General features: G+C 47.1%; 1 protein-coding gene across 1 annotated transcript in view; it reads left to right on the forward strand.

The window, feature by feature from the left end:
* The window catches only part of TTBK1 (tau tubulin kinase 1), a 416732-nt gene that overhangs the window by 21737 nt on the left and 368034 nt on the right, over positions 1-26961 (forward strand). The window contains exon 2 of the mRNA XM_030195705.1: positions 20707-20854. Coding sequence (XP_030051565.1) covers positions 20707-20854 — 148 coding nt within the window. The remainder of the gene's footprint in view (positions 1-20706; positions 20855-26961) is intronic.

Here is a 26961-nt window from a genome sequence, read left to right on the forward strand (position 1 = left end):
TATTGCCTAGTTAACTATAATAACACTTAACACCTGCTGTTCTGTGAGTCCCTGCCTTTCTCTTTTCGGCGCGGGGGTACCGTGCTTTAATGTGGGCGACGCTGGCGTTTGAAAGCTGTTCCTGTTGTGGTAGTAGATTCTCCACAGCAGGACTCTGTGTGGTGGCATGTTTGAACGCTGGGGAGGGAAGTGCTACTACTACTACTACTACTTCCCCGAGCAGCCTTTTCCCGCGCTAAAATGGCAGGGACACGCGCCTTTTTGCTGGCGCGGCCCTCTCTTTTCTCCTGATATCAGCTCTACGGCCTTGATGTGGGCAGGGGCGACCTTGTGTTCCATTAGAGACTGCTGGTCCAGGGGATTCCCCTTTATTTTCTCCAGCCTTTGGTTTCCTTTACCAAAATCACTGTTGAGTCAGAAACTGTTTGCATGTAGCTGGGGCAGTGGCACAAATTCTTCTCAAACTGCCCCCACTATGCAAGGAGATCCAAGGAAAGAACAGAATTACTTTAAGCTGTTTCTATATCTTCTGAGCAGGATCTCATCTGCTCTGGGACCCTTAATTTGAAGCTTTCTTCTTAAGAGATCTTTGCCTCAGTAGCCCTTTTTTTGATTGGGGGAGTTTTTATGCCCATGTCGGGCAGATGGGTTCTAGAGGGCTAAGTTTTCCAGAAGGAATCTGATGGTCCTGCGATGCGCCTTGTTTTTTTTTTTTCAGGATGCACATCAGCCACTCTGGGGGCTTCTCTGGGGCAGGGGGCATTCTGCTGCTCTGTATGCCTATATGTTGCAGAAGTCTGTCTCAGTCTCTCTGATGGACCCTGCCCCGAAGAGAGGTTGTTTTCTCTCCAGCTGAGCTGTAGAGTCCATTTCTCCCCTGTCTTCCTCTATTCGGAGGGAGTCTTTTCAGGGCAGTCCCTTTCTGCACAAAGGCAGCGAGAATCTCCTGAGCTGGAAAGCCACATTTGCCTACCTGGGTACATTGATAGCAATAGGTCTCACTGTCTGTGGTGAGTTTAAATTTTCTTATAGTTCCTGGTGTGGGAAACAGTGAACAGCATCAGAGCAAGACTCCTTGTATGTTGGGCTGCTGAAGTGCCTATTTAGTGCTTTTATTTACAGACTTTTCTGTCCCCTCAGCTTTTCTCTGAGGGCAGTTGCTTGAACAACTTGGAAGTTTCCCTCCATCTTTTGTGAAACTCGTTTTATCCTGGCAGTACAGGCATTGCCTATGAGCACACCTCCAACCTGAGTGTGTGCCTGATCTCTGATCTTGGAAGCTCAGCAGGGTTGGGCCTGGATGGGAGACTGCCTGGGAATACCAGGTGCTGTCGGTTTTCTTGTTTTTTTCTGCACCTTTTGCTCCTTTACAAATGGGAGTTTCTAGACTTAGTGCCTTTGGTTCCAGGTTTCTGTGGGAAATGTTACACATTGTTATTTTCTGGGGCTAGTGCTCTGGTCTTCATTGTAACCAGGGAACCTCAGTGTTGTCATGGGGGCATTTGCTCCAGATGCAGTACTTTCAGCAAAATAGTTTTATTTTTCTGGAAGATGGTTGGCTTTCAGCCTAAGTTTAAGGCTGGTTGTGCATCATATTAGAAGCTGTGGCCCTCGGCTCCTTTTCTATGGGGCATATTTTACTTCCCTCTCTCATATTGCTTGCCTTGACAAACAGTTCTTTCCATAGCTGGGACAGTTTACACTAGGCCACAGCAGCTCTGATCTTGTAGTTCTGGTCTCTGTCACTGATCAAACTATTGCATTCCAGCTCCTGCTTCTTCTATATCTGTGGCACCTCTAGTTAGCTGTTGCGGTGTCTGTAAGGCTTTTTCTTTATATTGGACAGTTAGCTATATTCAGAGCTACTTCAATTTAGCCTGCACTTCAATTTTCCCTGCACTTCTCCCTTAGGAAGCGTTTCTTCTCTTCCCTCTTTGGCCCCCTCATCTGCGGTTTCTCTGTTTGGCCGTTCCGAGTCCTCATGTTCAGTTCCAGGCTTTGCCTGTCGGCATGGCTATGGCTCCATTCACCTTTTCCTAGGTTTGGGAGTTTTGCGGCATTCTCCGCAAGGACAGCATCAGAGTGCACCTCGCTCTAGGCAAGATCCGAGAGTTTATCTTCCCAGGTATTCTCGGAATCCTTGAGCTGGGTGGTCACCCTTCAAATGAGCCACCTTGTCCCATTCCAGACAGCTGTGGTACGATTTTTTTGTTGACCAAGAACTGGAGGATCTAGGTTCAGACTTGGGTGCGCAGTCTGCTCAGGGCGCTGAGTCCTCTGGTCTGGCTATGCATTCATATCTTGGGCTCTGTGGCGGACACTTTGGAGATAGTGCTGTGGGCGATGCTCAGACAACATCTACAGCTCTTGCTTCTCGACGGGTGGTCTCCTGTGTTCTAGGAGTGTCAGCAGTTTCTTCCGTGGCTGTTCTCGGTACACCTGTGCATGAACTGGTGGCTTCACAATTCCTCCCTGTGGAAGGGATGCCTTGGCGCCTCCGCAGTGGATGGTGGTGGTCATGGATGTGAGTCTTTCGGACCAGAGAGCCCTTTTTTTTTTTGTTACATTTGTACCCCGCGCTTTCCCACTCATTGCAGGCTCAATGCGGCTTACATGGGGCAATGGAGGGTTAAGTGACTTGCCCAGAGTCACAAGGAGCTGCCTGTGCCTGAAGTGCCTGAAGGGATCTGAGGAAGCTAGAAGAATAGTCTAAGGTTTGGCAATTAAAATTCAGTATCGAAGAAATGCAAAGTGATCCATTTAGGGAGTAGAAACCCACGAGAGACTTATGTGTTAGGCGGGGAGAGTCTGATAGGTACTGAGGGGGAGAGGGATCTTGGGGTGATAGTATCCGAGGATCTGAAGGCGACGAAACAGTGTGACAAGGCGGTGGCCGTAGCGAGAAGGTTGCTAGGCTGTATAGAGAGAGGTGTGATCAACAGAAGAAAGGAAGTGTTGATGCCCCTGTACAAGTCGTTGGTGAGGCCCCACCTGGAGTATTGTGTTCAGTTTTGGAGGCCGTACCTTGCGAAGGATGTTAAAAAAATGGAAGCGGTGCAAAGAAAAGCTACGAGAATGGTATGGGATTTGCGTTCCAAGACGTATGAGCAGAGACTTGCTGACCTGAACATGTATACCCTGGAGGAAAGGAGGAACAGGGGTGATATGATACAGACGTTCAAATACTTGAAAGGTATTAATCCGCAAAAAAATCTTTTCCGGAGATGGGAAGGCGGTAGAACGAGAGGACATGAAATGAGATTGAAGGGAGGCAGACTCAAAAAAGATGTCAGGAAGTATTTTTTCACGGAGAGGGTGGTGGATGCTTGGAATGCCCTCCCGCGGGAGGTGGTGGAGATGAAAACGGTAACGGAATTCAAACATGCGTGGGATATGCATAAAGGAATCCTGTGCAGTAGGAATGGATCCTCAGAAGCTTAGCCAAAATTGGGTGGCGGAGCAGGTGGGGGAAGAGAGGTTGGTAGTTGGGAGGCGAGGATAGTGGAGGGCAGACTTATACGGTCTGTACCAGAGCCGGTGATGGGAGACGGGACTGGTGGTTGGGAGGCGGGAAATACTGCTGGGCAGACTTGTACGGTCTGTGCCCTGAAAAAGGCAGGTACAAATCAAGGTAAGGTGTACACATATGAGTTTATCTTGTTGGGCAGACTGGATGGACCATGCAGGTCTTTTTCTGCCGTCATCTACTATGTTACTATGTTACTAAGTGGGAATCGAACTCAGTTCCCCAGGACCAAAGTCCACCACCCTAACCACTAGGCCACTCCTCCATTCCTTTGCCTCCTCCTTCCGTCTCTGGGGTGGTGGATGGCACAGGGGACGGTGTAGCCGATCTTCCGCCTGGATCTGCTTTTGGTGCTGTTTGTCTTCTAGCACTTCAGGACACGTTGCGGGCTAGGCTGTGTTTGTGCCATTGGAGAAGATGAGGCGGTGGCTGCTTCTTCGACAGAGTGAGACTCTGAGTCTGACTGTGGCCATCAGGGTGTGTCACCCCCATGGAGTGGGCAGAGGACCTCTTGTTCCGTTTCTATGCGGCCCACTTTACGGGTTTTTCCTACGGTGAGTTCTCTTTTCTACCGTCTTCTGGTCTTGGCAGAATGGTTATTCTGCACCAGTGCTTCTCCAACTTGGCCTCAGGTAGAGAGCTTCCGCTGCGTTTGACACTGTCGATCACAGCATACTTCTCGATACCCTGTCCTCACTTGGATTCCAGGGCTCTGTCCTTTCCTGGTTCTCTTCCTACCTCTCCCTCCGCACCTTTAGTGTTCACTGTGGTGGATCCTCTTCTACTTCTATCCCTCTGCCTGTCGGCGTACCTCAGGGTTCTGTTCTTGGTCCCCTCCTCTTTTCTATCTACACTTCTTCCCTTGGTTCATTAATCTGATCCCATGGCTTTTCCTACCATCTCTATGCTGATGACTCCCAAATCTACCTTTCTACCCCTGATATCTCACCTTGCATCCAAACCAAAGTTTCAGCGTGCTTGTCTGACATTGCTGCCTGGATGTCTCAACGCCACCTGAAATTAAATATGACCAAAACCGAGCTTCTCATTTTCCCCCCCAAACCCACCTCCCCGCTCCCCCCGTTTTCTATTTCTGTTGATGGCTCTCTCATTCTCTCTGTCTCCTCAGCTCGAAACCTTGGGGTCATCTTTGACTCTTCTCTCTCCTTCTCTGCTCATATCCAGCAGACCGCCAAGACCTGTCGTTTCTTTCTTTACAACATCCGTAAAATCCGCCCCTTTCTTTCCGAGCACTCTACCAAAACCCTCATCCACACCCTTGTCACCTCTCGTTTAGACTACTGCAATCTGCTTCTTGCTGGCCTCCCACTTAGTCACCTCTCCCCTCTCCAGTCGGTTCAAAACTCTGCTGCCCGTCTCATCTTCCGCCAGGGTCGCTTTACTCATACTACCCCTCTCCTCAAGACCCTTCACTGGCTCCCTATCCGTTTTCGCATCCTGTTCAAACTTCTTCTACTAACCTATAAATGTATTCACTCTGCTGCTCCCCAGTATCTTTCCACACTTGTCCTTCCCTACACCCCTTCTCGTGCACTCCGCTCCATGGATAAATCCTTCTTATCTGTTCCCTTCTCCACTACTGCCAACTCCAGACTTCGCGCCTTCTGTCTCGCTGCACCCTACGCCTGGAATAAACTTCCTGAGCCCCTATGTCTTGCCCCATCCTTGGCCACCTTTAAATCTAGACTGAAAGCCCACCTCTTTAACATTGCTTTTGACTCGTAACCACTTGTAACCACTCGCCTCCACCTACCCTCCTCTCTTCCTTCCCGTTCACATTAATTGATTTGATTTGCTTACTTTATTTATTTTTTGTCTATTAGATTGTAAGCTCTTTGAGCAGGGACTGTCTTTCTTCTATGTTTGTGCAGCGCTGCGTATGCCTTGTAGCGCTATAGAAATGCTAAATAGTAGTAGTAGTAGTAGTAGGTAGATCTGATGGCGTCCCGGCTGGACGCTCAGATGCCTTCTTTCTTCTGTCATCGGAGAGAGGGTGATTCAGCAGGGCTGGTTCAATTGCTTCCTTAGCTGGAGGACGTTCTTCGATAGTGTTTCCTCCATGGCCTCTCTGCAGCTGAGTTTATTTTGGATCACTTGCCACCAGGGCTGAGTCATTCTGGTAGCTCCGGATTAACCCTTGCCCTTGGTATGCGGATATGGTGCGGCTCCTGGTGTCACCTTCATTTTGGATCTGCTTGACTCCGGCTTCTTCCTTCTGGGTCCACTCCTAAGTGGATGATCCCTCTCGCTTTGGTCTTACGGCCTGATTTTTTGAGAGGCCTACTCTACATAAGTACATAAGTATTGCCATACTGGGAAAGACCAAAGGTCCATCGAGCCCAGCATCCCGTTTCCAACAGTGGCCAATCCAGGTCACAAGTACCTTGCAAGATCCCAAAACAGTACAATACATTTTATTCTGCTTATTCTAGCAATAAGCAGTGGATTTTCCCCAAGTCCACTTTAATAGTGGTCTATGGACTTTTCCTTTAGGAAGCCATCCAAATCTTTTTTTAAACCCTGCTAAGCTAACTGCTTTTACTACATTCTCTGACAGTGAGTTCCAGAGTTTAATTACATATTGAGTGAAGAAATATTTTCTCTGATTCGTTTTACATTTACTACTTTGAAATTTCATTGTATGGCCCTAGTCCTAGTTTTTTTTTGAAAGCGTAAACAAGCGATTCACGTCTACCCGTTCCACTCCATTATCATTCAATCATTTTTATTGATGACAAAACTCGTACATTATACATGAAACAGTTACAATCTGTCAGAGCCAGAGTCAAAATAGATTGAATAACAAGAACAGAACATCAGCCATCAAATACAAAATTTCCCCCCCCCCTTTAATTTCCCCCCTCCCTACCACAAACAAGTATTCTACCCCCTCCCCTACTCCCCGTCCCTACTCCCCTTCCTCTGCACGCTATTCATTGCTTGTTACAATATACAATTTCGCAAAAATAATTGAAGCCAGGCATCTCTAAAAAGAAAATAAACAATCATGTTCAAAAACCACCTGGGACTTCTGCACTGCATTCTAGCTTAAGTTCTCACCTTCCCCAGCCGAGGACCCTCCCTCCCCTCCTAAAGCCCCTCCCCATTCCCCTTCCCGTCATATAACATGCCATGCGTGCTAAGAGTTTAGAATTCTGCTCCGTTCCACTGCTGTCAACGAGTCCCAAAAAGGGGCCCACATACAGCAAAAGGCATCCCCCCTAGTTGAGGCCAAATCTCCAACCTCTCTAGGTTCCAGGCCGTTCCACTCCATTATTTTATAGACCTCTGTTGTATCTCCAAGCTGAAGAGCCCTAGTCACATTAGCCTTTCCTCATACTAACATAGTAGATGACGGCAGAAAAAGACCTGCACGGTCCATCCAGTCTGCCCAACAAGATAAACTCATATGTGCTACTTTTTGTGTATACCTTGATTTGTACCTGTCCTCTTCAGGGCACAGACCGTATAAGTCTGCCCAGCACTATCCCCGCCTCCCACCACCGGTTCTGGCACAGACTGTATAAGTCTGCCCAGCACTATCCCCGCCTCCCAACCACTAGCCCCGCCTCCCACCACTGGTTCTGGCACAGACTGTATAAGTCTGCCCAGCACTATCCCCACCTCCCAACCACCAGTCCCACCTCCCACCACCGGCTCTGGTACAGACCTTATAAGTCTGCCCAGCACCATCCCCACCTCCCAACCACCAGTCCCACCTCCCACCACCGGCTCTGGTACAGACCGTATAAGTCTGCCCAGCACTGTCCCCGCTTCCCAGCCACCAGTCCCGCCTCCCACCACCAGCTCAGGTGCATGAAATTTCTCTGTCCCTGGAGGGCTCACAATCTAATTTTGTACTTGAGGCAATGGAGGGTTAAGTGACTGGCCAAGGTCACAAGGAGCAATAGTGGGATTTTAACCGGGCACCTCTGGATATCAAGAGTTGTGCTCTAATCACTAGGCTACTCCTCCAATCCTAAGTGGATAAGCAGGCACAAAACATTTAACTGAGCAGGAGACTCTCCTGCCTGGTTAAATTGTTTTCAATATTGAGTCTTAAATATTTAAATTATCTGCTTGGGGGCCAAATATTGTTGCTGAATTGATAACTTTTAGTCTGACTTCACTCTGCCCCAATACCTAAATTCTGCCCCTTATTATGTAGATAGTATTGGACTGTTCAGTCTGATATTTGGCCCAATGCTATCTATAGGAGATTCAAAAATACATGGATAGTAAAATACATTCACCAGCCACCTTGCTCATTTTCTCTACTGCCTGCAATGCCTCAGAGTCACGCTTTGATCCTTGACTTTGCTTCCCTGTTACTAAGGTTTTTTTCAGGGCCTGATTAAGTCTAGCTGATGCCCAACAATGGTATTCCTCAGCACTTCCATTACTTAACTGAAAAGACATTAAGACTCAGTAAGTACTGAGAACATAAGAACAGCCATACTGGGGCAGACCAATGGTCCATCTAGCCCATATTCCTGCCTCCAGCAGTGGTCAATCCAGGCCACAAGTACCAGGCAGAATCCCAAATAGTAACAAGACTGAAAGCATAGTTGTTTACCTGTAACAGGTGTTCTCCGTGGTCATAAGGATAACTTCAACAGCCAATTGGGTACAGAGGTGACCTTCCCGCCTTCCCACTTTAAGGCACATCATGAGGTTATTCAGTTCTTTTGAATATCAAGAAATTAATATAGTCTGAAGTGATAGTTTGATGTTTTATAAAATGAGATTATAAGACCATCGCCCCTCTTAGTCTTCTTGTGTGCCTTTTTTTTTAGCGGATGGTGGGTAGAAAGGTGTCTGCATTATCCTGATGACCATGCAGAACACCCATTATAGGTTAGCAACTACGCTTTCTCTATGTCATTGCATAATGAAGACACACTTGGTGACTCCCCATCTCAGACAAGTCCAGTGTCTGTAAATGTTGCAACCCAAAGAAGAAGTTGCTTGGAAGGAGGACTGCTTGGTCGAAATTAGCATCAGTCCTGGTAGGTTTATCAAGACAATAATGTTGAGAGAAGGTGTGTTGGGTGGACCATCCTATATAATAAAAAGCACCCTCAACATTCTGAAGCTGACTCCGTGGCTTCAGTGAAGGGTTTGAAGCTTCTGAAGCTCAGGCTCCATCTCTGTAAGCTCTGCCCTCGAGTACTTCCGGGTTCGTCACAAGCAGAAGTAACCAACCACATGAGGTTTCTCGGCTTCAGAATGTTGGAAGTGCATTCCATTAAATAGGATTGGTCAGTTCCTTGAAGCACAGCCAAAGCTCAGCATCCTGCACAGTAACGCTCAGACACCAGAGAGAGAGAGGGGGGAGCATGACACCAGAGAGAGGGAAAGAGGGGGGGGCCTGACACCAGAGAGGGGGGGAGGTATCTCTGTCACACACACACTCTCTCTCACAGTCAATGTCTTTCTCTCACTCTCACACACTCTATGTCTCACACTGTATCACATTCACTCTCTATGTGTCACACAGTCACTCACACACTCTCTTGGTCTCATACACTCAGTCTCACAGAGAGTCTGTGTCACACACATTCTCTCTCGCACACATTGTATCTGTGTGAAACACACTCTATCACACAATGTCTCACATACGCACTTGCACACACTCTCATTCTCACACACACACTCTCTCTCTCTCACAGACACACTTGCACCCAGACTCACTATCTCTCTCTCTCTCTCACACACACACACACTCGCACATTCACTCTCTCTCTCACACACACAGTCACTCTCACATACACACTCCGAGGAAAACCTTGCTAGCGCCCATTTCATTTGTGTCAGAAACGGGCCTTTTTTACTAGTAAATTATAAAGATATCTAGCAAGGGAATTCCTCTTAAGTGAGAGTAGAAGTAGCTATGGCTCAAAGTGAATGTGCTCCAAGCTTAGTTGGTGAAGAAAGGTTAGTTTGTTGATATCAGAAGGAAATGCAATCTGCTATCCGGAAAGAAAATAGATTAGGAAACTGGTTGACCAAGTGTTTTGTGACGAAAGGAAAAGCTGAGATGAACGTCTGAGTTGCTTTGTCCGATTGTGAAAAAAAGTAAGGCCCTTCTACAGTCTATAGTGTGGACAGCTGTTTCAGCAGTTGATGAATAAGGAGTATCACCGCTCTTAAGGGTGTTCTTGCCCGGAGCTCGTTGAGACTTTTTCCTTTCAATCCTATCTATATGATTGCCGCATGATTTGCCAAATTATTTTTGAGAACAATTTTGAATTTGTTTCTGTGAGTAATATTTGAGTTCTCACCTCGTTTTTGTCTGAGTAGTTGATTCTAATATGCCCACATCTGGCACTTTAAGAGTAGCATACAATTGGAAAGCAAAATCTAAATACTATCTCATAAATCTTCTATTTTGCTTGCATTGTCTGTGAGAGATAAGCTAGATGGATTAAAAATCACTTTTAATGAAACAAAATTTAAAATGAATCGGAGAAACTTTTTCTTCATTCAATGTGTAATTAAACTCTGGAATTCGTTGCCAGAGAATGTGGTAAAGGTGGTTAGCTTAGCGGAGTTTAAAAAAAGGTTTGGACGGCTTCCTAAGGGAAAAGTCGATAGACCATTATTAAATGGACTTGGGGAAAATCCGCTATTTCTGGGATAAGCAGTATAAAATGTTTTGCACATTTTTGGGATCTTGCCGGCCACTTGTGACCTGGATTGGCCACTGTTGGAAACAGGATGCTGGGCTCGATGGACCCCTGGTCCTTCCCAGTATGGCAACACTTATGCACTGATGTAAAACATCAACTGCCCGGAGAAGGTTGCAACTACCACACCCCCTCAAACAGCTACTATCACTGGTTTTTAAAATATACCCAAGAGCAATAGAAAACAACTCCTTTATGGAGAAAAAACTATTGCTCCCTAAAAAAACTGGGAATCAAAAATCTAACAGCTATTTAGACTCATGTACAGGCAATAATATATTAAAGGCTAAAACCCCAAGTCTTACACTTGAGTTTCTAAAACTGTACAAAGTAAAAAAAAAAAAAAAAATCCAAAAAATTCTTATCTCAATATCCATTTCCAATGAATCTAAAAGTCTGCTGCTCTTCAGCTTCAAATTCTTTCAATCTACCGTGCTACAGTTAGTTAAATCCACGACAAGGGCCCCCTCATAGGGAAGTCACCCTTCTCTAATTCCACTGTATCTTTTTTGAGATGCGGTGACGAATTGAACACAATTTACGAGGTGCGGTCGCACCATGGAGTGATATAAGGGCATTATAACGTCCTCATTTTTTGTTTTCCATTCCTTTCTTAATAATACCTAATATTCTATTTGCTTTCTTAGCTCCGCCGCACACTGAGCAGAAGGTTTTAATGTATCATCAATGATGACACTTAGATCCCTTTCCTAGTTGGTGACTCCTAATGTGGAACATTGCATAACGTAGCTATAATTCAGGTTCCTCTTTCCCACATGCATCAGTTTGCACTTGCTCACCTTAAAAGTCATCTGCCATTTAGATTCCCAGTCTCATAAGTTCCTCTTGTAATTTTTCACAATCCTCTCGAGATTTAACAACTTGAATATCTTTGTGTCATCAACAAATTTAATTACCTCTCTAGTTACTCCCATCTCTAGATTATTTATAAATATGTTAAAAAGCAGTGGTCCCCACACAGACCCCTGGGGAACCCCACTACCCTTCTCATTTGAGAACACTGACCATTTAACCCTACTCTGTTTTCTATCTTTTGTCAACCTTTCCCCAGTTTCTAGTTTAAAAGCTGCTCTATCTCCTTTTTAAATGCCGATGCCAGTAGCCTGGTCCCACCCTGGTTAAGGTGGAGCCCATTCTTTTGGAGTAGGCTCCCCCTTCCCCAGAATGTTGCCCAGTTCCTAACAAATCTAAAACCTTCCTCCCTGCATCATCGTCTCATCCATGCATTGAGACTCCAGAGCTGTTCACCCTCTAGTTTCCTTGCCTCTGATCTTCCCCTCTCTGATCACCATCTTATAACTTTCACACTTAAATCTCCTCCCTCCCAGTCCCGTCCTATCTTATCTAATTTATCTAGGAGTCTTCACGATATTGACCCTTCATCTCCCATGTTTCAAACCTCCTCTCTACTGTAGCACCATCCACGTCTGTCAACGAGGCTGTTTCTTCTTACAACAATACTCTTGCACCTTTGATGACCCGCCCTATAAGGCGTACAAAACCCCAACCTTGGCTGACTTCTAATATCCGCTACCTACGTTCCTGTACCCGCTCCGCCGAACGCCTCTGGTGGAAATCTCGGGCCCTTGCTGATTTCTTACACTTTAAATTCATGCTGACCTCCTTCCAATCTGCTCTTTTATGCGCCAAACAGGATTATTATATCCAACTGACCAACTCTCTTGGCTCTAACCCTCGACTTCTCTTCACCACATTGAACTCTCTCCTCAAGGTGCCCCTCCCCCAACTCCCCCTTCATTATCTCCTCAGACCCTTGCTGAATTCTTTCACGACAAGGTTCAAAAGATAAACCTTGAATTCTCTACCTCGCCACCTCTCCCTCCACTAGTCCGTTCCCCTCTCTCTCCTTCCCCTCATTCCTTTTCCTCCTCTCCTGAAGTTACTATAGAGGAAACTACACTATCCGGACTGTCCCAACTTGACATTTCGTTCTTTAGATTGTAAGCTCCTTTGAGCAGGGACCTTCCTTCTTTGTTAATTTGTACAGCGCTGCGTAACCCTATTAGCGCTCTAGAAATGTTAAGTAGTAGTAGTAGTAGTAGTTGCTAGGTTGTATAGAGAGAGGTGTGACCAGCAGAAGAAAAGAGGGTTTAATGCCCCTGTATAAGTCGTTGGTGAGGCCCCACCTGCAGTATTGTGTTCAGTTTTGGAGGCCGTATCTTGCGAAGGATGTAAAAAGAATTGAAGCGGTGCAAAGAAAAGCTACGAGAATGGTATGGGATTTGCGTTACAAGACGTATGAGGAGAGACTTGCTGACCTGAACATGTATATCCTGGAGGAAAGGAGAAACAGGGGTGATATGATACAGACGTTCAAATATTTGAAAGGTATTAATCCGCAAACTAACCTTTTCCGGAGATGGGAAGGAGGCAGAACTAGAGGACGTGAAATGAGATTGAAGGGAGGCAGACTCAAGAAAAATGTCAGGAAGTATTTTTTCACGGAGAGAGTGGTGGAATGTCCTCCTGCAGGAGGTGGTGGAGATGAAAATGGTAACAGAATTCATACATGCGTGGGATAAACATTAAGGAATCCTGTTCAGAAGGAATGGATCTTCAGAAGCTTAGTCGAGATTGGGTGGCAGAGCCGGTGGTGGGAGGCGGGGCTAGTGCTGGGCAAGACTTCTACGGTCTGTGCCCTGAAAATGGCAGATACAAATCAAGGAAAGGTATACACAAAAAGTAGCACATATGAGTTTCTTGTTGGGCAGACTGGATGGACCGTGCAGGTCTTTTTCTGCCGTCATCTACTATGTTACTATTACTACTATTAATAATAATAATTTCTATATCACTACTAGATGTGCGCAGAACTGTACACATATACAGGTACTTTCTCTGTCCCTAGGGGGCTCACAATCTAAGTTTTTTTGTACCTATTAGGATGGACTTTGGAAAGTCCACTGTTTATTCCTAGGATAAGCAGTGCAAAATCTGTTTTACTGTTCTTGGAGTTTTCCGGGTACTTGTAACCTGGATTGGCCACTGTTGGAAACAGGATACTGGGCTTGATGGACCTTTGGTCTGTCCCCCTCTCAGGAGCAATTGATGCAGTTCCGATATCTATCTAAATCACTCCAAACTTCTTGCAGTGGATGGAGCAGTATGCTCATATTGCAAGGTAAATCTTTGTCGTGCTTGTAGTAAAAAAGTTAAAATGCAAGGAAGACACACTGGATAGGCATGAAAATCCTGCTGATCAAGGGCCCAATCCCTGAAATGCTGAAGCAAACTTGCTTGGTTATATTTTTTGATATCAGGAAGACCCAGCCCTCTCCAGTGCCAAGCACCATAGAGTCTCTTCATTTGCAGCTCTGGCTTTTTTCTCTCCCCAACAAAATTTAGCCAGTTCCCTTTGCAGCTTGCGTTGTCTCAAGGGGTTTAGCAATATTCAACCTTTTTATAGTTGATTAGTATCAGTTGCCAGTTGAACTCCTAGATAACAAATGAGGTGTCAGCCAATCCCTATCCATCATGTCCACAGAGGCTAATGCCTTTGACTTTGTACGATTCAGTTTGAACTCTGAAACTTTTCCAAATTTCTATTAACTCTCCAAGGCATGGAGCGAAGTGTGTGGTTTTGTTATGTATAGAAGCAGATAATCAGTAATAGCAGTTATTCTGAATTCTTGTCTTCTGAGGCACACACCCCCTGATATCCGTTGCCCATTGCTCTTGATAAAGGGCACTACTATTCTATATTTATCAAGCAGTCCCATACCACTCGGTCAACAGAGGGCTTCTCTTGCAGCTGGACTTACTCTAGTGATTGTTAGTATTGTTGTATCATTCTTAACCACATTCCTACCTCTGAGAAATTGTACTTGGGGTTCTTCTACTAACCTAAGGAGAACCTGCTCTAATTTCTTTGCCAGGGTCGTAGCAAGCAGCTTAACTTCATAATTTAATACTAAAATAGGATGAGAGGACTGTGGGCACATGGAGGTCTTTCTCTAGCTTCAAAAGAATTACAATTTGGGCCAGTTTTATAATCTGACTAATCATTGCTGTCAAAGGTGCAATTATCTCTTCCTGACGGGTTTTGTAGAATTTGGCTGTATAGCCATCAGATCCCGGGGCTTTATGTAGGGGGCTTTGTTGACTTGCTAGAGTCACCTCTTCAGGCTTAATGGGTGGATTTAAGATTAAGTTATCCTCTTCTGTTATAATAGGAACAAAGGCGCCTAGTATAAGGAGGCTTTAGGAAGCTAAGCCTCCCCAATAGCTAAGAACTTCTCCACCTCCCTCCCGCTGCTACTTCTGCCATTGCTGCTGTTCTAATTAACACAAGAACTGTGGCGCTGCAACCTGTATATGCACACTGCTAACTCTGCTGGTCTCACACCCCTCTGATGTCACTTCCTGTTCTGGAGAGGGCGAGATAGGCACAGCTCCGTGGCTCTTTACTTTTATTGACGATCCTGGAGGAAACTGAAGATGCTGGGGGAGAGGAGAGAAGAAATGTTGATTGGAATGAGGAGGGTGGGGTGATGGGAGAGAGAGGGTACGTGCAGAATGGCAATAGTAGATGGGGAGAGAGGGAAGATGTGGGAGAGAAGGGGGAAGAGAGAGGGGATAAGCTGAATGAAAGGGGAGAGGATAAAATTAGTGAAAGACTGGGGAATAAGAGGAAAGGGAAGTGAGGGAAAAGAAATGGAAAGCTGTAGGCAGACACAGTAAAAAGAGAGAAATTGAAGACTAGATAGTAAGAATGAATGAATGAAGACAAAGAGCACGGTAAATGGAAGGAAGCTGAAAGGAAAAGATCAATGTTGGAGATGGATGTAGTGGAGGACATGAAGACAGGAGGAGAGAGAAAAATGACGAACACGAAGTCCGTGCATGAGGTTTAAGAGATGATAGAGGAAAGCAGAGATTGAAACCTACACGATTAGAAAACTTAAATGGCCAGACAGCAAGGATAGAAAAAAGAATTTTATTTTAAATTTAGGATTAAAGTAGTGTGGTAGCCACTCAAAAATAAACCAGAAAATGGAAAATAAGGTGATACATTTTTATTGGGCTAACTTCATCCAATTTTTATACTAGCTTTCGGAGGCCAACCCCTCCCCCTCCCCCTCACCCCACCAGATCAGGACAGTATACTGTAACAGCAGCATATTCTGAGGAAGGAGGTTTTGGCCTCGGAAATCCAATCAAAACATGTATTACATTAGTATTGTAAACATTTATCACCTTATTTTCCATTTTCTGTTTTATATTTATTTGCATTCAGATCACATTAAAAATTATCTGTTTTTGAAATGTATTTTTTTTTGTTTTGTTACATTTGTACCACACACTTTCCCACTCATGGCAGGCTCAATGCGGCTTACATATTATATACAGGTACTTATTTGTACCTGGGGCAATGGAGGGTTAAGTGACTTGCCCAGAGTCACAAGGAGCTGCCTGTGCCTGAAGTGAGAATCAAACTCAGTTCCTCAGTTCCCCAGGACCAAAGTCCACCACCCTAACCACTAGGCCACTCCTCCACTGTTGATACTATTTGAGATTCTACATGGAATGTTGCTATTCCACTAGTAACATTCCATGTAGAAGTCGGCCCTTGCAGATCACCAATGTGGCCGCGCAGGCTTCTCTGACGTCCTGCACGACGTCAGACTCACAGAAACAGAAGCCTGCGCAGCCTTCTACGTGGAATGTTGCTAGTGGAATAGCAACATTCCATGTAGAATCTCCAATAGTAGCAACATTCCATGTAGAATCTCCAATAGTATCTATTTTATTTTTGTTACATTTGTACCCCGCGCTTTCCCACTCATGGCAGGCTCAATGCGGCTTCCATGGGGCAATGGAGGGTTAAGTGACTTGCCCAGAGTCACAAGGAGCTGCCTGTGCCTGAAGTGGGAATTGAACTCAGTTCCTCAGTTCCCCAGGACCAAAGTCCACCACCCTAACCACTATGCCACTCCTCCACTAACATTCAGTATTTATCATTGAAAGAACTGTATTTGACCCATGACGTAGGCTGAGGTGTCTGTAAAGATGGGCTAGACCAAAAGACGAGGGGCCAGTGCAGGCAATTAGCAGAATGCCATCTGCTTAGATTAAAAAGCTAATTCCTAGGTCCTAGATGGTAGTTGCAAGTGGACCAAGGAAATGTTGAATAGCAAGAAGCAAGAACAGATCCTGTGGGATGCCACATGCCAAAGGACATGGGGAGGACAGAGTGGTATCAGAGGAGACGAATGACCAACCGGATAAAAAGGAAGAAAGCCACTGAAGAACAGACAGATAATCTCTTGGTAGCAAGCCTATTCAGAAGCAGAGAATGGTCCACAATATTGAATGCAGCCGAGAGATCTAAAGATACAGCAAATGTAACACAACCTTTGTGAACCTCATGCAAAAGGGTGGCAAGAATAGTTTAAATGCTGTGGCCTGACTTGAAGCCAGATTGCTAGAGATTGATTGGTGAACTGAGAGACAGCCAGCTTTTCTGAAGGGTCCAAGGTATTTTTGTGTTATTTTTTAAATGATCTGGTGAATGAGGGCTTGCTTCCAAGAGTCCAAGAGAGAGTATGGTATATTAGAGTGAGAGCAAGGGAATTAGACCAAGGAGGGCACACTGCCATTGCAAAGGGAATGTTGCTATGTTTGAAAAAAGGTTTAAACAAGTTCCTGAAGCTAAAGTCCATAAACTGTTGTTAGGGTAGACTCAAGGAGGTAGAAAGCATGGAATGTTGCCACTTCTGGGGATTCTTTCACGTACTTGTGACCTGGATTGGCTACTCTTTGAAATAAGATTCTGGGCTAGAAGGACCTTTGGTCTGACCCATTATGGCAGTTTTTATGTTCTTATGATGTCTAAAGGATGAGTCAGGTAGTCAGATTTGCAGACGTCAGAAATTATTCAAAGTTGTTAGATAACTACAGGGTTGTGAGGAATTGCAGGAGGGTCTTATGAGACTAGGAGACGGGAGAGGTTCCGAGGGATTGGAAAACGGCGGAGGTGGTCCCTCTTCACAAAAGTGGTGATAGGGAAGAAGCTGGAAACTACAGGCCGGTAAGCCTCACTTCGGTTATTGGAAAAGTAATGGAAGCGATGCTGAAGGAAAGGATAGTGAATTTCCTGGAAGCCAATAAGTTGCAAGATCCGAGACAACATGGTTTCACCAAAGGGAAATCATGCCAAACGAATCTCATTGAATTCTTTGACTAGGTGACAGGAGAATTAAATCAAGGACATGCTATGGACGTAATCTACTTAGATTTCAGCAAGGCTTTTGACACGGTTCCCCACAGGAGGCTCTTATATAATAAACTAGACGGGCTGAAGATAGGACCCGAAGTGGTAAACCGGATTAGGAACTGGTTGACGGGCAGACGCCAGAGGGTGGTGGTGAATGGAGTTCGCTCGGAGGAGGGAAAGGTGAGTAGTGGAGTGCCTCAGAGATCGGTGCTGGAGCTGATTCTGTTCAATATATTTGTGAGTGACATTGCCGAAGGGTTACAAGGTAAAGTTTGCCTTTTTGCGGATGACACCAAGATTTGCAACAGAGTGGACACCCCGGAGGGAGTGGAAAACATGAAAAAAGATCTGAAGAAGCTAGAAGAATGGGCTAACGTTTGGCAATTAAAATTCAATGCGAAGAAATGCAAAGTGATGCACTTAGGGAGTAGAAATCCAAGGGATACATATGTGTTAGGCGGTGAGTGTCTGATAGGCACGGACGGGGAGAGGGATCTTGGGGTATTTGAGGACCTGAAGGCGACGAAACAGTGCGACAAGGCGGTGGCCGTAGCTAGAAGATTGCTAGGCTGTATAGAGAGAGGAGTGACCAGCAGAAGAAAGGAGGTTTTAATGCCCCTGTATAAGACGTTGGTGAGGCCCCACGTGGAGTATTGTGTTCAGTTTTGGAGGCCGTACCTTGCGAAGGATGTTAAGAACAATGGAAGCATTGCAAAGAAAAGCTACGAGGATGTTATGGGATTTGCGTTCCAAGACGTATGAAGAGAGACTTGCTGACCTGAACATGTATACCCTGGAGGAAAGGAGGAACAGGGGTGATATGATACAGACGTTCAAATATTTGAAAGGTATTAAGCCGCAAACTAATCTTTTCCGGAGATGGGAAGGTGGTAGAACGAGAGGACATGAAATGAGATTGAAGGGGGGCAGACTCAGGAAAGATGTCAGGAAGTATTTTTTCACAGATAGGGTGGTGGACGCTTGGAATGCCCTCCCGCGGGAGGTGGTGGACGCTTGGAATGCCCTCCCGCGGGAGGTGGTGGAGATGAAAACGGTAATGGAATTCAAACATGCGTGGGATATGCATAAAGGGATCCTGTGCAGAAGGAATGGATCCTCAGAAGCTTAGCTGAAATTGGGTGGCGGAGCAGGTGGTGGGAAGAGGGGTTGGTGGTTGGGAGGCTAGGATAGGGGAGGGCAGACTTATACGGTCTGTACCAGAACCGGTGATGGGAGGCGGGACTGGTGGTTGGGAGGCAGGAAATACTGCTGGGCAGACTTATACAGTCTGTGCCCTGAAAAAGACAGGTACAAATTCAAGGTAAGGTATACACATATGAGTTTATCTTGGGCAGACTGGATGGACCGTGTAGGTCTTTTTCTGCCGTCATCTACTATGTTACTATGTAAGTGCAAAATGATGCACATATAAAAAAAATTATCTAGACTGTAGGTACATGATGCTTTATTCTCTAGTAGGAGTTACCAACCAGGAAAAGGATCTTGACATCATTGTGGATAATACTTCAAAATCCATGGCTTAGTGCGCTGTGGCAAAAAGGCAACAGGAACGCTAGGTATTATTAAAAAAAAGGGGTTGGAGAATAGAAAATATGACTCTGTATTGATCCATGGTGTAACTATACTTTGAGTATTTTGTGCAATTGTCACATCCTCTCAAAGATACAGGAGAACTAGAAAAGGGTTATCTAGAGGATAAAGAGGGTAAAGATTTTCAGCTTGGAAAAGAAATGGTTGAGAGGATGAGCAAGTTGAAACAGGCAAATAGGGAATGCTAGTTTTACTCATTCAAATAGTACCAAGACTAGGGAATACTTCCTGACCTTAGTAGGTGGCACTTAAGTATTTTTTTTATTCTTTGAACCTTTAAACTGTGGACTTTGTGAGCTGGTTTTAAAAAGGTTTAGGCAAGCTCCTAGAGGAAAGGTTGTAAACAATTATGGGTGTAAGCAACAAGTAATGGATTTATTTTTTAGGGATCCTGTTAGGTACTTGTTACCTGGTTTAAATATTGTTAGAAACTGAATGTTGGGCTTTATGGACCATTCGGGAATTTTGCATTACAAGGGGCTCAGATAAAGCCATCTGTAGATTGACAACAGATTAGGACAAGAATTTGTAGCCTTTTAACAGTGTTAAGTGCTATATATTGTCCATTACTGCAGTCTATAAATATAGTTGTCTTTGTTTGAAAGCATATGAAGGCTGAATAAACCAGAAGAATTAACTAACAACACAAAGTTGAACACAAAAAATAAATAAAAGTGAATGAGAGGAGAGCACTCTACTATGCCACAATCAAAAAACAAAAATTGCAGAAAAAGACATAGGTTAAAACCATCACAGGACTTTCTGAAAAAACTCCACTCATAACAAAAATAAAATAATTACTGAATGAGCAGCATGAAGCAGTTCTCTTCAACAAACACTTATAGTAGAGCAGCTCAACATTTTTCATGCTGTCTTTGAATTGTGGGTCTGTAAGACAGAGCCGTTCTTCCCTGTCTTCATGGACCGATGAGATGGATTGACTGGACAGCTGATTCTGAGAACAGTATTTCTACAGCAGGTAAGTGGAATATTGGTTATTGGGATGGGCATGAAAAAAGTTGAACTGCTCTAGTATAAGTGTTTGTTGAAGAGCACTGCTTCATGCCGCCTGATGCCTACCTGATTCTTCTACCTACAAAACCAGGGTTGGCATCCTTCTTGGCTTTTAGAAGGGTTTTCTTGGACTACTAGAATGTTTACCGTGATAGCCAAATAATTCTTTTAAGAGCCCACCTCTTTAACATTGCTTTTGACTTGTAACCACTCGCCCCACCTACCCTCCTCTCCTCTTTCCTCTACACATTATTGATTTGCTTGCTTTATTTTTGTCTATTAGATTGTGAGCTCTTTGAGTAGGGACTGTCTTTCTTCTAGGTTTGTGCAGCGCTGCGTACGCTTTGTAGCGCTATAGAAATGCTAAATAGTAGTAGTAGTACTATTCTGTAATTTTTTTGTTTTGCAATGAGTGGAGTTTTTTCAGAAAGTCCTGTGATGGTTTTTGTGGCATATGGTTGTTTTTCAACCTATGTCTGACTGAGGCCTTTCTTTTTCTCCACTTTTTTTTTGATACTGGCATTAGTAGAGAAAGCATGTGAAGCCAGCTGTATGACATTTTTTTAAATGTTTTTTGTTTTTTTCAGTTGAAGAAGATTGGTGGTGGTGGTTTTGGGGAAATTTATGAAGCAATGGATCTCCTGACCCGAGAGAATGTGGCCCTGAAGGTGGAGTCTGCTCAGCAGCCCAAGCAGGTTCTTAAGATGGAGGTGGCTGTATTGAAAAAGCTGCAAGGTAAGAAACAGAGTATTGGCACTTTGCAGTGTGTTTTAAGTATGTTATGAGTGTTCTTGAGAGTATCATTTTCTGCTTCCTGTTTTTCATCTTACTTTTGGAGAGGACCATCTTGTGTAGTCTTTACTATTTTCTCCCCCCCCCCCCCCCCCCCATATGTGGGACAAGTACAGCAGTGAGCTGTTGGCCAGAATGCAGGATACAGCACCTTCAAGTTGCTTGTGGTGCTGCTCTTAACTCTTTGTATGCCATTCTTAGACTACTAATGCTTAATGTGGCTCTACCCAAAGGCTCTGACACTTATGACCAGCTGTCTCTGATCCATGATCCTGACCTTGGAGTCGCTCATTTCCTGCATAAGGAGTGTCCATCAGATAGTGAAGATATCGTAAGATGTGTTATGGCTCCTCACAGGGTGATGGAAAACTGTATTTTCAGTGTAATGCCAAATTTACAAGGACGTGATGACCAGCAGGGTTTTGGGCAAGTGAGCCAACAAGAGTAGCTTTCAGCACCTTCCAAAACATGTGATTTGAGACTTTGCCTTCATTGTTAGGTCCTGGATGAATGTATGAATCCAATCAACCTTTACAAGGGAGTTGATTTCCAGTGCTGAACACCCTATGAATGACATCCAAACTGTTAATGGAGCTGTATTGGTACATGCTGCGGCCATACTGTATTTAGTGCTTTATTGTGGACATACATTTTGGAGTAGAGGAGTGGCCTCATGGTTAGTGTAGTGGGTTGCGGACTTGGGGAACTGGGTTTGATTCCCACTGCTGCCTGATGGTCGGCAGTGAGTTGAGATCCTGGGGAACCAGGTTCAGTTCCCTCAGCAGCTCCATGTGACCTTGGGCAAGACACTTAACCCTCCGTTGCCCCAGGTACAATAGTAGTACAATGTACTACTTAGATTGTGAGCCCACTAGGGACAGACCTAGTACTTGTAAAATGAAATTGTAAACTGCTTAAGTCTAAGCGGTATAGAAATACTGAAAATGAATGAAATGAATTGTCACAGTGGTTCCTTATGAAGAGTAAAAATGTTAGAGACGCCTGAACTATCTGTTGCCTGAGAAAGATCAGTGAGATGGCTCCCTTGCAGAACTAAGTCTAGCCCTGCCCCCCTTTGACATCACTGGTATGTGCAGGCTGAAGAGCATGGACCTTACACTGGAGGTATACTCATGACTTTCTGGGTGCATCTGTTCTGCTGAGACATCTTGCTGCCCTGTTGGCGATGCCTGAGAGAGATCAGTGAGAAGTCTCCCCTGCAGGACTACAGCTGGTTCTGCCCCTAGTGACATCACTAGCAGGGCCGGTCTTAGGCAGAGGCGACCGAGGCGGCCGCATAGGGCCCCGCGCCTAAGGGGGCCCCGCGTGGCGCGCCTCAAGTCTGCCTCGCCTCTCCGACCACCGCCACTGCTCGCCTGCCCTCCATGTGCAGCGACGCGACTCTCCAGTCCTCGTTCCCCTGCTCCCCCTCCCTCCAGCTGTCCCCCGTCTGAGCCCCTCCCCCGTCTGAGCCCCCCTTGCCCGACCCGCCAAACGACCCTCTTCTGCCACCAGACCCGCCGGCACCTCACCTGACCCAGCATTTTTTAAAAATCTACAAGTGGTGGTGCCTCGCGTCTGTAAAAGAAAAAAATCGCTTCGTCCATTGGCCGGCCTTCCCTCATGTCCCGCCCTCTGATGTAACTTCCGCAAGGGCGGGACATGAGGGAAGGCCAGCCAATGGACGAAGCGATTTTTCTTCTTGTACAGACGCAAGGCACCGCCGCTTGTAGATTTTTTAAAAATGCTGGGTCAGTTGAGGTGCCGGCGGGTCGGGTGGTAGAAGAGGGTCGTTTGGCGGGTCGGGGAGGGGGGGCTCAGGTGGCTGGAGGGAGGGGGAGCAGGGGAACGAGGAGAGTCGCTTCGCTGGACATGGGTAGATAGCAGGGGAGGGGGGTTTCTGGAAATAGGTGGATGGCAGGGGGCACAGGAGGGTCGCTGGACATGGGTGGATGGCAGGGGAGGGGGGTTCTGGAAATAGGTGGATGGCAGGGGGCACAGGAGGGTTGCTGGACATGGGGGGATAGGGGAGGGGGTTTCTGGAAATAGGTGGATGGCAGGGGGCACAGGAGGGTCGCTGGACATGGGTGGATGGCAGGGGAGAGGGTTTCTGGACATAGGTTGAGGGCAGGGGGCACAGGAGGGTCGCTGGTCATGGGTGGATGGCAGGGGAGGGGGTTTCTGGACATAGGTGGATGGCAGGGGAGGGCAGGGGGCACAGGAGGGTCGCTGGACATGGGTGGATGGCAGGGGAGGGGGTTTCTGCACATAGGTGGATGGCAGGGGAGGGCAGGGGGCACAGGAGGGTCACTGGACATGGGTTGATGGCAGGGGAGGGGGGTTTCTGGATATAGGTGGATGGCAGGGGAGGGCAGGGGGCAGAGGAGGGTCGCTGGACTTGGGTGGATGGCAGGGGAGGGGTGTTTCTGGACATAGGTGGATGGCAGAGAAGGGCAGGGGGCACAGGAGGGTCGCTGGACATGGGTGGATGGCAGGGGAGTGGGGTTTCTGGACATAGGTGGATGGCAGAGAAGAGCAGGGGGCATAGGAGGGTCACTAGACATGGGTGGATGGCAGGGGAGGGGGGTTTCTGGACATAGGTGGATGGCAGAGAAGGGCAGGGGGCACAGGAGGGTCGCTGGACATAGGTGGATGGCAGGGGAGGGCAGGGGGCACAGGAGGGTCGCTGGTCTTGGGTGGATGGCAGGGGAGGGGGTTTCTGGACATAGCTGGAGGGCAGGGGGCACAGGAGGGTCGCTGGACATGGGTGGATGGCAGGGGAGGGGGGTTTCTGGACATAGGTGGATGGCAGAGAAGGGCAGGGGGCACAGGAGGGTCACTGGACATGGATGGATGGCAGGGGAGGGGGGTTTCTGGACATAGGTGGAGGGCAGGGGGCACAGGAGGGTCGCTGGACATGGGTGGATGGCAGGGTAGGGGGTTTCTGCACATAGGTGGATGGCAGGGGAGGGCAGGGGGCACAGGAGGGTCACTGGACTTGGGTTGATGGCAGGGGAGGGGGGTTTCTGGACATAGGTGGATAGCAGGGGAGGGCAGGGGGCACAGGAGGGTCGCTGGACTTGGGTGGATGGCAGGGGAGGGGTGTTTCTGGACATAGGTGGATGGCAGGGGAGGGCAGGGGGCAGAGGAGGGTCGCTGGACATGGATGGATGGCAGGGGAGGGGGGTTTCTGGACATAGGTGGATGGCAGGGGAGGGCAGGGGGCACAGGAGGGTCGCTGGACATGGGTGGATGGCAGGGGAGGGGGTTTCTGCACATAGGTGGATGGCAGGGGAGGGCAGGGGGCACAGGAGGGTCACTGGACTTGGGTTGATGGCAGGGGAGGGGGGTTTCTGGACATAGGTGGATGGCAGAGAAGGGCAGGGGGCACAGGAGGGTCACTAGACATGGGTGGATGGCAGGGGAGGGGGGTTTCTGGACATAGGTGGATGGCAGAGAAGGGCAGGGGGCACAGGAGGGTCACTAGACATGGGTGGATGGCAGGGGAGGGGGGTTTCTGGACATAGGTGGATGGCAGAGAAGGGCAGGGGGCACAGGAGGGTCGCTGGACATAGGTGGATGGCAGGGGAGGGCAGGGGGCACAGGAGGGTCGCTGGTCTTGGGTGGATGGCAGGGGAGGGGGTTTCTGGACATAGCTGGAGGGCAGGGGGCACAGGAGGGTCGCTGGACATAGGTGGATGGCAGGGGAGGGCAGGGGGCACAGGAGGGTCGCTGGACATGGGTGGATGGCAGGGGAGGGGGGTTTCTGGACATAGGTGGATGGCAGAGAAGGGCAGGGGGCACAGGAGGGTCACTGGACATGGGTGGATGGCAGGGGAGGGGGGTTTCTGGACATAGGTGGATGGCAGAGAAGGGCAGGGGGCACAGGAGGGTCGCTGGACAGGTGGAGGGCAGGGGAGGGGGGTTTCTGGACATAGGTGGAGGGCAGGGGGCACAGGAGGGTCGCTGGACATAGGTGGATGGCAGGGGAGGGCAGGGGGCACAGGAGGGTCGCTGGTCTTGGGTGGATGGCAGGGGAGGGGGGTTTCTGGACATAGCTGGACGGCAGGGGGCACAGGAAGGTCGCTGGACATGGGTGGATGGCAGGGGAGGGGGATTTCTGGACATAGGTGGATGGCAGAGAAGGGCAGGGAGCACAGGAGGGTCGCTGGACATGGGTGGATGGCAGGGGAGGGGGGTTTCTGGACATAGGTGGATGGCAGAGAAGGGCAGGGGGCACAGGAGGGTCAGTGGATATGGATGGATGGCAGGGGAGGGGGGTTTCTGGACATAGGTGGAGGGCAGGGGTCACAGGAGGGTCGCTGGACATGGGTGGATGGCTGGGGAGGGGGGTTTCTGGACATGGGTGGATGGCAGGGGAGGGGGGTTTCTGGACATGGGTGGATGGCAGGGGAGGGCAGAGGGGACAGGGGTAGTTGCTGGACATGGGTGGATGGAGGAGAGAGAAGACATGCTGGACGTGGATGGAGGCGAGGGAAGAGTGAGGAAGGAGATGAGGTGAGGGAAAAGGAAGAGAGGAGAAAAAGTGCACATGGATATAGAAAATAGGCAGAAGCTGGATCCACTGGACAGTCAAGTCTGCGGAGGACCCAGCTTTTACTTACGGATGTAGGGCAAGAAATGAAGAAGAAAGGCGGAAAGTAAAGAAATAAATGGAAAGGAAGCCCTGGAAATGGAATTAAGAGAACAGATAGCAGCACAATCGGATACTGAGCCAGCATGATCAGAAAAGCAAAGTCACCAGACAACAAAGGTAGAAAAAACTATTTTATTCAGGATTTATTAATTGGAATATGTCAGTTTTTGGAAATGTGCATCTGTGATATTTTTCATGTACGTTTCAATTTTTGTAGTATTGCTGCATGCTGAGTCTGACTTCTTGAGGTAACTTTCCATTTCAGTATTTTGCCTTCATGTATTTTTCAGGTGTGATCAAGGAAGGTGCAGTATTCTGCTAGCGTATAGTTTGAATCCCTTTTTGTTTTGTTTTTTTTCACTAGGTTGTGCACTGGTGTTTTAGAGCCAGGTGTAATTACAGTTGCCTTTCCACGCCACGCATAAGGTTGTAGCTCGTTCTGTCCTTGGAATTAGTGCTGTTTATGGTTTGTTAAGGTTACATTACATAAGTAATGCCATACTGGGAAAAGACCAAGGGTCCATCGAGCCCAGCATCCTGTCCATGACAGCGGCCAATCAAGGCCAAGGGCACCTGGCAAGCTTCCCAAACGTACAAACATTCTATACATGTTATTCCTGGAATTTTGGAGTTTTCCAAGTCCGTTTAGTAGCGGTTTATGGACTTTTCCTTTAGGAAACCGTCCAACCCCTTTTTAAACTCTGCTAAGCTAACCGCCTTCACCACTTTCTCCGGCAATGAATTCCAGAGTTTAATTACACGTTGGGTGAAGAAAAACTTTCTCTGATTTGTTTTAAATTTACTACACTGTAGTTTCATCGCATGCCCCCTAGTCCTAGTATTTTGGAAAGCGTGAACAGACGCTTCACATCCACCTGTTCCACTCCACTCATTATTTTATATACCTCTATCATGTCTCCCGTCAGCTGTCTCTTCTCCAAGCTGTATAGCCCTAGCCTCCTTAGTCTTTCTTCATAGGGAAGTTGTCCCATCCCCGCTATCATTTTAGTCGCCCTTCGCTGCACCTTTTCCAATTCTACTATATCTTTCTTGAGATGCGGCGACCAGAATTGACCACAATACTCAAGGTACGGTCGCACCATGGAGCGATACAACGGCATTATAACATCCTCACACCTGTTTTCCATACCTTTCCTGATAATACCCAACATTCTATTCGCTTTCTTAGCCGCAGCAGCACACTGAGCAGAAGGTTTCAGTGTGTTATCGACGACGACACCCAGATCCCTTTCTTGGTCCGTAACTCCTAACGTGGAACCTTGCATGACGTAGCTATAATTCAGGTTCTTTTTTCCCACATGCATCACCTTGCACTTGCTCACATTAAACATCATCTGCCATTTAGCCGCCCAGTCTCCCAGTCTCGTAAGGT

Source organism: Microcaecilia unicolor, chromosome 3 (genome assembly GCF_901765095.1).
Source record: "Microcaecilia unicolor chromosome 3, aMicUni1.1, whole genome shotgun sequence".
Lineage (NCBI taxonomy): Eukaryota > Metazoa > Chordata > Amphibia > Gymnophiona > Siphonopidae > Microcaecilia > Microcaecilia unicolor.